This window comes from Montipora foliosa, chromosome 1 (assembly GCF_036669935.1).
Source record: "Montipora foliosa isolate CH-2021 chromosome 1, ASM3666993v2, whole genome shotgun sequence".
Lineage (NCBI taxonomy): Eukaryota > Metazoa > Cnidaria > Anthozoa > Scleractinia > Acroporidae > Montipora > Montipora foliosa.
Genome location: NC_090869.1, coordinates 12,599,308 through 12,613,782, shown reverse-complemented (window position 1 = coordinate 12,613,782; position 14,475 = coordinate 12,599,308). Strand labels below are relative to the sequence as shown.

Genomic DNA, 14,475 nt, shown 5'->3' with positions numbered 1-14,475 from the left:
TCTCCAAAATGGCGGCAACGGAATTGAATGAGTTAAAATTAAACTGAATGTCAAATGGATACCAGAAATAGAAAGAGCAACTTTACATTAGTAACCATGTTATATCAGCTGAAAAGTTGAAAAACGAAAAATTCTACAGATGTTTGTATTACTAGGGAAATTGGCCATACCCCTAAGCATCCAAACATCTGCACATTTTTAATGTTTCAACGTACATTTTCTTAGTTGATGTGCCGAAACTTTGCAGGGTTACTAAAGTAAAGGTGCTCTTTTATCAGTTTTTAATTTTAACTTAATTGAATTTTCCGCCGCCAAAAAAAAAAATGAAAAAATCACAGCCGTTACTTCCTTATTTGAAACTGCAACTAGAACTAGAAAAAGTCAATTATTAGGACCCGCGATTTACTTGCAAACCTATCTAGCCCCCCTCTCCCCCTTCCCCCCTCCCCCTCCCCCTCCTGGGTATCGACACCATGAATTCAGAATCACGAAGAATACAGTTTGGGTCAATATATTTTCTTTTTGTACTACAGTTTTACATTACTTTTTCCTTAATTTGTGCTAGTCAGAAAAGCAAAAAGAAAATGGGCAAAATAAAGGCGTTCCTAACTGACACTCAGCCGTAGTATGTTCTTGGAATTAGTGTTTTTACAATTTTGATCAATCTTAGCCTCAACGTTTATAGACCGAATGCGTGAATGGCGCCCAAAAAAGCAATATTTTCTCTATGTGCTAATTAGACTCACACGCCTCGTTTGAATGGACCAAATAAAAAAAAATACCAAAATACGTTGTGGCCGCCATTTATGTATTCGGTCTATTAAAAAGGTTCCTTTATGCATCTAAAAAATCCGAGTGTATTTCATTTTAAACCCTTACTGAAACACTATATTTGTTTTCTCGGGGAGCGAGCTATGTTTCGCTTTCATGCGGATCGAAACAGTTTTTGTTTTTGCAGTATGTATGTCTAACTGCAAAATTCGCCTAAACAGGTCGCTGTTGCATTGATTTACTCTATTCTTTGATTGCACCCGACGTCAAGGTGGCCAAGTTGGTGGAAAGAACAAAAGCGCAAAAGTCCCTTGGCAATTTCACTCTATTAAGCTACATTTCGCTGTTTTTTTTTCTTTGGGGGGGGGGGGGGGGTGTTCCAACATGGCGGTCTTATCACGTGAGTGCAATCAAAGAATACCGTGAAGCCAGCACAATGAGCATAACACCCAACACCTTATACTGGCAGCTTTATGTTTGATGCCAAATGATAACTTTTTTTAAAGCTGAGGTATTTTCAGTTCCAAAAACAACTTAAAAGCGTGGAGAGGATGTGTCGCTAGCCTCCATTCTTGCCATATTTTTCTTTACTCCCTCTCCAGCCTCAAGAGGATTTGCTTATCATTTCCAGCAATATCTTTGAATATTGTGCTGGTTGGGACTACAACGGAGATGTTCTCTCCGCTGTATACGCGCACCTTTACACCAGTGTCTCTTTCGTGAGATGTTAGTATGCTCTGCAAAGGAAAAGAAAAATCATTCTTATGTAGCTCTGAAAATTCCCATTATTTGAAGCTGCAATCATCCCGCAGGATTAGTGTCGTGGAACCCCAAAAATTATTTTAGTCCAAATAAATCTTTATCTGTCACCGAGTACAGAGCAACAGTGTCAAGAATTATCTAAGGTCGGCACACACGGGGGGACTAGTCCCTGCAACTAGTCCCTAGTTACACAAAGGGACTGGTCGCAGGGACTAGTCCCTTGTAGTGTTTACACGCGGGGTCCAATTGCACAGGAAACTTGTCCAACGAGCAGTTTACACGAGGCGTTTTGAGGAACAAGCCGCAGGTCCTTGTCCCAAAATTCAAACCAGTTTGAATTCGTGGGACTAGTAGCAGGGACCAAATCCCTGCGACTATATTTCGTGTTAGAAATGGCTACTTCACACAGTAGGACTTGGCCCAGGTACTAGGCGCATGGACTTATCGCCTCGTTTGTACTGCCCTTTATTTTGGTTAAAACCCATTCAACCATAAGCGATAGTGAGAAGTCTGAGGCGAGTGACGTAACACCCGGATGTATAGTATGTTGACAAGTTCACTTTCCTGTAATGTAATGGCCGATGTGTACATGTACATAATTCTCGACGCGAGTTCGGGCTCATAAAATCTCCCATAATGAAGAATACGAATCTTCGGAAGTGGAGAGTTCGCCCAGGAGGCCCACGAGGACGAACCGTCGTGGCTAGAACTTTATGAAGAAGAAAGAAAAGTGGAGAAAGAGCTACTGTAGAAGAAAAGCTCCAAAAACCATGTAACTGTACAGGAAAAGTCAAAGATTGGTAAGTTGCAAATTGATGTGCCGCACCTGCTATCAACAAGTGCGACCTAGTTAAACGCACACGCTTTACGCCGACCTTTTCTACAAATTTCTGTGGTTCACATCTCCATTTTTCGCCATTTTTTTTTTGCGGTTGATATGGGCACTTGAAGCTTTCTCGCAACTTATGTCTGAATCACTAATTGCAACAATGGCTAAGCTGCTTTCAATACCAAACAATAGCACCCGAGGTTACGAGAGCCGCTACAGTGTACACTACTGAGAGCGGGAAGCACAAGGGTCTGCGATTTAAGTAATTAATATAATTTCACCAAATAAACAACCCAAACCAAACAATTATAGAGATGTTATCCTGGGCAGCCACACTGAAGAGCTACAGTTATAATTGATATCGGTACTCGTATCTGAAACGTTTCAATTTGATAGTCGCACAGCGGAACCAGCAGTGTCAAAATATGAAAAGAGATGACATTTAATAACGTTATAGCACTTATGAGGCGTCAGTGTTGGATAGAGGAAACTTTAGACTTCAGAAGTTTTCACGCTTTGCAAGGATAGAAAAGGTTAAGTGTTCCCTTCACGTTTTGTTGAATTTTTTTGTGTATCGTGACACAGGTTCTATGAGAGTGCCATTTTGTGCAGGTGTTAAAGGGGCTTTGGTCATTTACTCTGCTTAACTGACTCACCCCTATGCATCTTGTTTCAGCGACCGTCAGTATTACCATACTTCCAGATAGTTTGATGAGCTTCACAGAGATATGGCGTTGTTGTTGTGTCTGTAAGAAAAGTTAGTCCAGCTAGTACTCAACATATGGTGAGATTGACGGCAATAATTTTGTCTACTTTGTTTAAGACCAAGAAAAGCAAAACGTTTGGGGTAAACTACATGTCATCCTATTTACTCTTGTATGAAATAATCTAAAAGAAGTAATACAATACCGGAGGAAATGAAAGAATGTTGTCAGTTCTGGGTGCTGTGTACCCAACTGCTGCTTCCCCTGCTGATTTTGCTGGATTCAATGTGTCTGTTGCTGTTTCTGCTTCTGCTGCAGTGACTGAAACTATTTCTGCTGCAGCCGCTGGTGATGCAAGCACCTGGCAGTAAAATCAGGTTTTTGTCAATACAGTGCTTCTATATGGCATAGGTTAGACTTGGAAACCTTGACCATTGGCCCTCTCGGATTTACAAGTCACACTTGACAGAGGTCCCTTAGTTTAAATTTATCTAGACAGCGGTGGTACTTATAACGAAGTGTACAAGAGCCTTGTTTGTGGAGTAACATACTGAACATGATGAGAGAGTGGGTATTAAGATTTCATTATTATTTGTTGTATCCAATCAAGTTTGCCAACAGTATGTGTACACTGTATGTAATTGACCTCGTCACTTCAGGCCTTTTCCGGGGACAAATGAGACAAAATGCACAACATACTGAAGGGAGGCAGACCAGCTACATGTATGCAGATGGCAATAATAATTTATTTATAAGGGCTGTCAATCCAACTAGGGGATCTGGGGACTAAACCCTGGAGGACTACAGGTAGTGGTAAGAGCGGTAGTTGAGCACAGGATCCCAGGAACCTAACCACTCCACTCCTCTGACCTCACTTTAATTCTCCTGCAACCAGCAAACAATGTGAATTGGCTTTCCTCAAATTCAAACATGGACACATTTATCATTTGAGGGAAGTATAAGTACATATGTCCAGGAAATATGTAATCCAATTGAGCTATACATAATTGCAATGATACATGTATTGCATACCTCTTTTCCTGCATCAGCTATTTCCTGTAACAAGAAAAGACAATGTTGGTGATTTAATTTTTTCACTTCACATAATTTTCAGAGTTTTTCCTGTTTATTTGAACAGCATGGTTTGCATTCAACCTTACCGATAATTTCAGTTCAGCATCTTGTTTCTCTTTTAGAGTCCTTGTGTCCTCCAACATTTGCCTAGGTGTTTAATTAAGGATACTTCCAATTAAATATTGATCTGAATGCAGTATTAAAGATAAAATGCAATAGTCAGACAACAACCTCAGCTGTTAATTGATGGTGACATCCATGTTGTGCATCATGTCATATGTGACAGTTTCCATTATCTTAAGGTTTACTGTATAATGAGGGCTCTACTTGCCATATTATTTATTTATAATTTATATCATTTGTGGAGAACCCAGAGAGATTACATCACATAGGATGCAGTTTTATTTGGAATTTACAAATACAGAAATTGCAGAGGACTTAGATGCTTACCTTTGTATTTTAATAGCCTTAATGTTTTGGAGGTTTAATTTGACATTCTGTATGACTTCCTCTGGGTTGATTTCATTGCCTAGGGATAGAAATTGTTCGTTAAGAAGGCTCGAAATAGTTTCTCTTTTTTTCAAACAAATAAACATATTCTGTCCTTTTCGATACCCTTAGGGTAATCATATCAAGACGAAATTTGGTCAGAAATTAGTACCCATTCACATCTAATTTTCCTCCAAAATAACATCACCATGGCAACAATATAAGGCATTTCTTTGAGCCTTAAAATCAAGATATCTTGTCTTTTTTTCAAAAAAAAAAAAAAAAGGGGGACGTCTTCCCATTCAGCGTTTCCAGTTAATGTTAGAAATAATCTCAGAGTCTAAAATATTTAAAATTCAACAAAATCTGTAGGCCAGTTTTGGATAAAAATCTTTTTTTTTTAAAATGTCTCTATTTCGTTTCCCTTACAGAATTTTTTTAAATTTGAAAGAAAACATTTTAAATTAATCCAATCTAACATGCAAACAATAAACAAATTTCACCGTCCAGAAGCAGCGATATATATAAACGAGTAGAGTTGCAAAATCAGGAAGATCAGCATTGATGCATGCGTCACCTGCTCATTCGAGTCCCTAAGCGAGTGGAGGGCGCTACAGGACAACACAAATGGATTTAAGTGCCCTGATTAAACTGTTTGTGTAGAATTTTCGTAGATTTTGTGAATAGGAGACGTCTATTTGTATACCATATATATAGGAAGTGGAAGAAAGGTGAGGAAAATTGGCAGTGTTTGTTTATTTCTGGTGACCCATTTAGAATTATGAGCTTACGTGTGCAGCTTTTAGAAATTATTGCGTGTTTGGCTTATGCTTGCATGCTCAGCTGAAAACCCTTTAGAGCTCTCCTTAAATAAATTACAACTTCCTAGTTTTCTCTAAGGGGATATGAATTACATTAACGATAAATTGTATTATTATAAATAAAGGAATGAAGAACTTTGCTTACCTGATAGCCACATGCCAACGATTTGTCGTTTTGACAACCCTAACTTTTGAAGAATCAAAACCTGAGGACCTCTCATTGGGTGTGGATCTTCTCCCACCTCGTCTAGTACCTCTAGCATACTTGGTGTTTGGTGGTGTGCCACTACAACCAAGCAGCTGTCCAGCACATTCACCAGACCTGTGTTTTCATTCAACCTCCTTTGAATAAAGGAATCAGTATATATTATCTTGAAAGTTCTACTTTAAAAAAATTTTCTTTGGGGACTTCAAATTTTCCTTAATTGATGTACAATTCTATCAAGTCAGTGGTTCTCTTTTTTAAATGCTAGCATATTAACGAGGTGGATTCTTTTAAATGACCACTACTTTTTGATCCTCACCTTTATTTACTGTTTGGTAATATTAGGTACTGAAATTAATATTGTGTTTAGCATTTTTTTACATAGAAATTGTCATAATTTCATCCTACCTAATTACATTGATGCTTTCATCGCTTTGGTCAAATAGTATGACAACTATTGGTATCAGGTCTTGGTGACTCTGTGTAACAACCTAAAAAAGATGTAGCATGTAAATAAATGAAGGTAATTGAAAATGGTGAGTCAATAACACTGCAGTTATCATTAAATCAACCGCTGAACATAATTTGCTTACATGTATTTCCACCCAAATTAGGGTAGTCCTCCTTCAGTACATAGTGTTTATGGTTTTCTTTACATGTACATAATAACTATGTATTATAACATTCATTTCTTTATGTAGATCTATCGCTGGTCTACGTCACACAAGATGATTTTCATTAGGGCTCTGCTGAATTACAAAAATTATCACTACTGTAACAATAGGGCAGCATGGTGAGAACTTGCCTGGTGGAATCTGAATGGACAAGGAGTGAACATCATAGACCTTCCCAGGAGAAGGTTTAGCAGTTGGACCTGTTGTAGGGGCCCTTCCAGATCTGAAATCAATAATATTCAGTAAATTGTACTGTTTGGGCGGTCGCAGTGTTCATGATTAAAATCTTTAATTTTAAAAAAGGGTTGGATCTGACCTAAAACAGTATAAAAACTAAATTTTTGGCGACGTTCTGTTTGCCTTCATTTTACTCTCAGATCTAACATTTCTTTTAACATTTGAACCCACTGACTCCTGGGGGTTCCCCATTGACGAGTAAACTAGGGCCGGGTTAGGCTAGTTTAGGGGTGAATGGTGAATGGTAATATTCGCTCACCAAAGACTTCTGCACCCTCCATGCTTTCTCTGCAGCTTACTTCTCCTCCTGTCATAATAAGAAAAAGCTTATCAATTTAGGTATCACTCACCTGTAATAATATTTTCCACAAATAGGAAAAAAAACTTGATGGGCTTAATTGAGACAACAGCTTATTTTATCACCTTCAAGGTAAAGTTAGCAGGTGACCATGCATGAAATAAATAATAAGTAGACAAGACTAGTGCTTTTCATTATTTACAACATTTTGAGGTTGCTGCTTATATATGGTTCTTTTATCAAAGTATTATGTTAGTATCGTTTTCCAAATATTTCATTTTATCATTCACGTTACCATGTTTTTTGACTTTCATGTGTATCTTTTAGTTGTATTGAGGACTTAAATGTTGAAAGTTTTTCTCGCTATAAAGTCCTGTGTTTGCCATTTGGGTTTGAGGTCATTGGCGGATTCTTGTTTTTTTTTAAGACACTTCAATCTGTCAGAGCATCAAGCACTTAAAGAGTAGGAATAGGTATGATGAGTGGCTAATTTTATGTGGGTTTGATTCCACAATGAACTTTTATCCATTCAAGGGATGAGAGGGTCTGAATATTAATTCCAAATCCTACATTGCCATACAATGTTCTAGCTGTTACAAATTAGGATGGCATGGGTCAAACTCAAGTTAAGATGTCAAGAAAGAGAGAAAACATTTTCTATGTTGTGTTACCGTACCAGACTGGATGTTTTCACTAACTTCCTGGTTTGTGCCCTTTGTAGAGATTATGTCTGTAATGGTAAGCAAAAAAAGCAGACCTCTTACTTCATTTATTATATATTATCACTGATTTCTATAGTACTAGTAAATTCTTGGCCCTCGTAATATGCAAGGTAAAAATCTATTTTTTTATTGTTAAATCCAACGAAGTAGAAATGGACCACGACAATAAACAATAACATGACATAAATCAAAGTTAATATTGTCGTCCCGATGAAACATTTGTTACATTGATAAAAATGTAGATAATTAAGTGATTAATTGATGAAAATAGCAACATCTATATTTAAACTTGGTGATTGTTGTAGCCAAACAAGGATAAATTGACTTGTTAAGAGTTTGTTGTTTCTGTCCAGTTCAGTTTTGAGAAATTTTGGCCCACAATTTTTTTTACCACAGAGATAAGGGCATTACATAGACCCAAAGGACTGATATGGCTTGAACTGCATCCCAAGTTTGTCTCCTTGAGTGCTGTGTAGCCTTTTGCCTGGCATCATAAAGTAGTATTACCCAAAAGCCCTAATTGGTGATGCCTGGAAGCCAAAATATTTACAGATTTGTATAATTTAATCCTTGCTCAAATTTTGCAAAAACTAATTCAATTAACGGTTGCCAACCAAGACGTGCTGCACATGTATGCCGTAGTAGAAAAATTAATTTAAAGATTATTATTAATAAAAGATTGTGCTGGTGACACCATTGTGTGATCAATATAACTAACCTTGCCAATGAATCACACAATAACCTTTATACACCATTCTAGGTAGATGTATTATTAACAGTAAGCGAAGAATGCAGACAAAAATGCAGGTTCTGTGAAAGGTTTTTGTCGCTAAGTAACCACTGCACGTATTGAACACAGTGAGTTTTGACCCAATGCAGGGGTCTCCTTTCGCGTACTTGTCAGTCCAGTGAAAGCAAAAAGAAAAGAGACCTCTGTCAGCAGGGAATATTGGACGATCATCTTTTTGGCAAGTTGAACATGGTCAATTTTATTAAAAATATTTAAGTAATTTCAAAATGTACTTGTAGTGAGACTTTAGTTGATCAACTCATACCATAGCTCTTATCCAACAGCCCTGTAATAGTTGTTTGATCTGCAATAGAATGGTTCAGTTATTAACAAAGATGTAAACTTGTGCTATGAGCTAATTCAGTACAATTTTAAGAAATGGTTCTGGGAAGACAGGAAAGCTTCACATCATACAATGTCTTGGTCTATTTATGACATAAGCAGTGCATATTCTACATACAATGAACAGTCACAAGTTATAGGGCAAAACGACTGGATGAAAAAAAGAAACACGCTTCTTTAATAATACACCTGTCTGCTCGCCACCGTCGACGTAAAGCAGTAAAGGTACCTTCAAACAAACCAACAAACAAACAAACTTCCATTTCTTAAATCAGTCTTTTATACTTTTTTAAGTGTGATGTACAGTCACCTAAATAGTAGAAGAAAAAAAAAGCCCAATTACCATACCTGAGAGTTGGTTTGATGACCTCACTGACACTATTTCCAGTTCTTGTGAAGTTACTTGATGGGCAAAATTTATATCCATTCCTGTTAACATTAATTAATAATAATAATAATAATAATAATAATAATAATAATAATAATAATAATAATAATAATAAATACTTTAAAATGCCAATTTGATACATTTTAAGGAATTGCATTTTGTGTACATTTTAAGGGGCAGTGTCAAGCCATTTTAGTCAAACTTGAAAAGATTAACAGATGTCCTTGCATCAAGGAAAACCAAAAAAGCCGCCTGTAGTTTTGTTGCCAATGACCATTTGAAGTACACTGAAGCTATTCTTTGTTCTTTGCAGCCAAGGATGCCGGAGAGGATGGAAAGGGATGGAAACTTGAAAAACTGGCCAGTTTTTTCAAGTTAGGAGACAGTGTATTCAGAAAGCTCTAGACAGAAAATTAAGTGCAAATAGCTCTTTGTGCCATATCTTGTGGTTGGGTTATGAGTAATGTGGTCTATGTGAGCTAAAGGACTAATTTATATTTTTACCCATTTTTGACCTAAAAGCAGTAAATGTAGCATGACAGTGCCCCTTTAATGTCTGTCATATTGATTGCCTTAAATCAAACGTTTTTCAACAATTCATGCCCTTTGCATCAACAACATGTTTTATAATTAATTTTATTATTTCTTTTTTTACTTTCCTTTTTGTTGCAGGGGTGGGGGTGGGGGGACCATGCACTGTTACTTGCAATGTGTTTATTGATGTTTCAACTTAATGGCTTGTCAAACAGACAAGGCCTTTTTTGGTCCTGTCCTTACATGTATTCATGGAATATCTGTTCTGGACCTTTTAGTGGCTTGCAACAGTGCATTTAATGCTTTCCCTGTTCTGAAGTTTTTGACCATTGAAAGAAGCTTTACTAAGTAACTAGTTATCAAATGCATGCACGTATAAGTTAAAATAATAGCTACTGTTCAATCACATGAAGTGTACTACAATTTGTCGTAACAATAATAACATATCTACCTCCACCACTGCTTCCAGGGGTTCTTGGTGGTGTCCCTGATAAATTTACCACTTGATTTGTTGTTGATGATGTTGTTGATGATGAAGTTAGTGGTATTTGTGTCAGCGTCATTGAGGATGTTGTTGATGAATTCTCAGTGACATTAGCAGCAGTTGTCACTGATGATGCCACTGTTGACGTCACAGTTGATGTATGTGCATTCAACAATGCTAACATTAGAGCAAAATTTTTGAACAAATTAAATGTGAGATATGAAATTGTTAAACCCTGTCTGAAATTAGAAACTTGAAAAGCATCGTTGTGCCTACGTTTACACTTCAACTAACACACTTTGTGTGAACAATCCATTTTTTACTAGTTTTGTTTTCTTTGGTTGTTTTTTCTTTGTTTATTACACAATTTTACATTGTTTTTCCAGGCTACAAGAGCTTCCAGAACTTATGGCCTGCTTCTCTAGTCATGAGCCAGAGAACCGATAGGATCCCTACAGAAGTTAAGCCTATGAGCTGTTTAAATCTTCTAATACTGTTAATTACCACCATGTAAATAATGCACAAGTCGAATTTAACATCTAATAAAACAATATCAAACGCTTCGATTCAGTGTATGTAGATTGATGTGTCCCATGCGTCCATGCACCTTGATTAAAGTGCTACTATGACCAAAAGTTGCGCTGTACCTGTTATCCAGCCTTTGGGCTGCAATTGGTATTAATAAACAAACTACAAAAGAAATCAATTTTTCTTTTTGATTGGATTTCAAAACTATTTTCACTTAACAGGGAGTGCCCCAAGTTTTAAGCCTTGATTTCAAAAAGACATCCTTATTTTAATCTGTATTTTCCCCTTTAATGGTCTGCCATTACTGACTTTAAAATCTTGAGAGAGCTGGATCACCGAGAAAGTGACGTCGAAAACTCAATTGTTTAATACGTGCGTGGCTGATTATACATGCAGTCCGGTAGTTTTTAAACTCGTGTTTTGCATATATTACAAACTGGGGTTACACGTTGAAAATTTTAAGCTAGTGAGTAAATGACGTCACTTTTCCTTAGGTCCAAGGTCCTCTGAGGTGTCCAATCGGTCTGTTTTGAAAGTGAGTAATAGTCCTTTTCGCAGCCGCTTTCCGGGGTGTCACGCGAAGCTCCATCCCGAAAAACGGCTGCGAAGGACCGTGAAATCCAAAGTAAACAGCCTTTGGATAAAAATGAAACGTCAATCTTTTGCCAGTCAAGTATGAAGCAATCACTCTCTAAAAATCTGAAGAAAAAAAAGCGATTTTTGTCTTGTCACAATAGCACTTCAACTTCCACTTTATTTGCAACTGGGATAGCTGTTTTCACGCTAGTGATTCAAACATGTTAATTTGCGCATGAAATTTCATTTGTGATTTATGTCATTCTTTCAAAATATCTTCCTGGCCATGTTTTGCTCGAAGCATGGTTAGTGCTAACCAACGTTAAATTCCATGGAAACCTATAAGTTGCTCGTTGCTCGTGCTCGTTGTCCTCGATTTTAACGATATCGTCCTCGATGTTTTTGACGTGCTCGTTATACTCGTTTTCGAGAGCTGTCCCCAGAAGTCAGCAATGATCTATCCGGCGACTGATTCTATGCTGATATTCTCTCCACTTTCAGAAAATTCGTCATACATTGATGCAGATATCAAGAGCTTTTCAGCAACAGTTGAAATGAACGATGACGAAAAGGCTCTTCTGCAACTGAGGAATCATCCATCGTTCTGTTCTTCTCTGTTCGTTTCGAAAGAACAACGAAGTTTGAAAAAATAAGCGTCGGAAGTGTCAAATTTCAGATGTCATTGTTCGTGCAACACTTTGTAAAATAGTGACCAATGAGAGTGATGGGATTTTGATGTCATTCATCGATACAGTGGTATCAACGTATCCCATAACTAGCCATTGTGGTGTTTAGCAGTCACTAACCGTATCCACCTTTCGACATTGTCGAGAAAAGACGCACAAATGTTGGAAAGGACGGCATCTGGAAGGAACTGGTGCTTCTCAAAGGAAAATAATGGAGATGTGCGCACGTTGTATCTTTAATTCTCTCCCAGGATGGTACCGAGCCTGGATACGTTGTTAAACTACATGTAAAACCATCCGCTCAAGACTCCCGCAAGCTCAAGGTATAGGCTGTACATTTCTTAAAATTTGAAAACGTTGGCCAGGAGTATGACAAACTTTAGTGGGCTTTTAAGACATAATTATGTTGCTAAACTTCAGAATGCCATGGCCAGGCCAATGTATATTTGTCTGTGAACACTGTGCATTGTTATCTGTCTAGCCGTTAGATTCAAACGACGCCGCAACAAGAATAAGACAATAGTGGCCAGTTATTCTGCGGTTGCTTTATCTTCTTAGAAAACCACTCGGCAAGATTTCCGCACAGGTCCCTACTTCATTATGCATACACTCCTTTGTTTCAAGAAAACAATAGCGATAACAATAGACGTCCTTTGGGACTGTGGCGCTTTGTTCTTTCTTTTTAGAGGTTTTTTTTTTAAGTCCATATGGACTTAAAATACGGAAATACGGAAAATCGAACATTTTTCAGTTTTAGAATAAGCGCAAGAAGTGGAGTTTCAAGCAATCATTGTAATAGGGTTCAGATTCGCAAACATAACAAACAAACCAAATAAAAGTACTGTCATAAGAAATTTAATGGCTACCTGCTCTTTTTAACGTGAAATTGTTCTTCCTGTCTGCTTAAAAATTCGCCGAGACACTGCAAAGTGTATATTTTCTTCCTTTCCTGTATTCAGGATCACGAACGGTGTATTTAGTGGGATTATGCGATTTATCGCTCTTTGTAGAGATCGGCAATATGCTCAATGATACTTCCAAGTAAAAAGCTTTGGCAGAGATTCATGGATGTTCCCGTACGAGGCCGTTCGTTTCACTCCCCATCATGTCTCTCCAATGCCCTGCTGTAGGCTCGTTTGTCTGGGTGGACGAAGTTTAGGCGATCGTTAACTGTGAGATGATGTTAGCCCTTGTCTTGTAGGCAGTTGTAAACTTTCCGGCCACAGGTAGCTAGGGCTAATATTTTTTCAAGGAAAGTTTCCGTAAGAAAATTAATATGTGTTCTGGCGGATTGAAGGCTATCCATTGCAGTTTTTTCTTGAGTATCGCGAAACCGATCTATCTCCCGATGCGGCACTTTGTCTTTGCCAACTGACTGCGTTTTCACACAGGTTTTGGACACGGAAGACGAAATTGTTTTCTTTGCACCACTCTATGCACAACTATGGAAAGGCTATAAAGCAGGGACAAGTTTCCAAATGATCAAATCTCCCATTGCTGTGACGCTTTTACGTCGGTAGCCATCTTGATTATTACGAAGACACAAGTTTGCTTCAAAAGAAGGGAAACATGAAACGATTTTAATTGCAATGGACTCGTGTATGAAAGTTTCCCTTGAAAGATGCACCAATCAGACTTTAAGCGTGGTATACTCTTCCACGCAGTGAACGTGTAAGTGTGCCGCACGCACCGGGCATGAAGGAAAAGCAGGTCACAGTTCACAGCAATACTGGAAAACCTAAAACTATCACAGGGACTAACCTTAAGCCTAAACAGTGCCTTTAGTCGTAATTAGGGCTACGGTTAGGATTATTAAAGGGAGGGGTTGTTTCAAGAGTAGTAAAACAGGGATCTCTTAACGGTAACCTACAAGTGTAAGTTCGATTGTAGGTGCTCGGCACGGCACGTGTCATTGTTATGTAAATAGTCGGCCAGAATTTAAAATAAATATCATTTTCAAGGTGTGAATTAGCAACAAGCTAATCCAGAGGTTTACAGTGGGTCGTAGTTCAAGACAAGCTGCGAGTGACATATCATGGGATAAAATGGCAGAAAAAGCCGCGCGGGGTCTGGAAATAAGAACAAGACGAAGGGATAGAAAGAGGAAAGCTGGGACAAAAACGAGTAACGGTGTGGGCGATGAAGGGAAAGAAGAGAGAGAGGGAGGGAGAGAAAAAATGAGATCCGTTTTTATTCATCCTGTAAGTACAAATTACCATGTATATATTCGGTTCTCTTGGGTATACGTATTGTTCTACGAAACAATAGCGCGAATGAATAATTAATTTATTCTGCATGCATAATGAAGTAGGGACCTGTACGAAAATCATTCTAACCACTCAGCTGGTTGACAATTTAAATGTAGTCAAAAATAATGTTCAAATTATTAGGAATTTTGATCAGCGCAATCGATGCGTAGTTAAGCCTGGTTCACACTTGTGCGATAAGCACGAGCACAAGCATAAGCTTAAGAAAAATCGTGTGTGAACGGGCGTAAAATAAGCATAAAATCAAGCTTGAGCATAAGCACGAGAAAAGGAAATTTTCCTGTGCTTGTGCTT

At 37.9% G+C, this 14,475-nt stretch overlaps 1 protein-coding gene across 1 annotated transcript; it reads right to left on the bottom strand.

Annotated features, from left to right (window-relative positions):
* Positions 1-591: 591 nt before the first annotated feature.
* LOC138009982 (uncharacterized) lies at positions 592-10,308 on the bottom strand. Its single transcript, XM_068856961.1, has 13 exons — positions 10,092-10,308; positions 8,642-8,680; positions 7,541-7,627; positions 6,826-6,873; positions 6,461-6,552; positions 6,064-6,146; positions 5,596-5,792; positions 4,591-4,669; positions 4,227-4,287; positions 4,099-4,122; positions 3,272-3,427; positions 3,019-3,108; positions 592-1,508 (listed from the first exon to the last, which is right to left on the bottom strand). The coding sequence occupies exons 1-13, from the start codon at positions 10,306-10,308 to the stop codon at positions 1,359-1,361; spliced, it is 1,323 nt and encodes a 440-aa protein (XP_068713062.1). The 3' UTR covers positions 592-1,358.
* Positions 10,309-14,475: the final 4,167 nt, after the last annotated feature.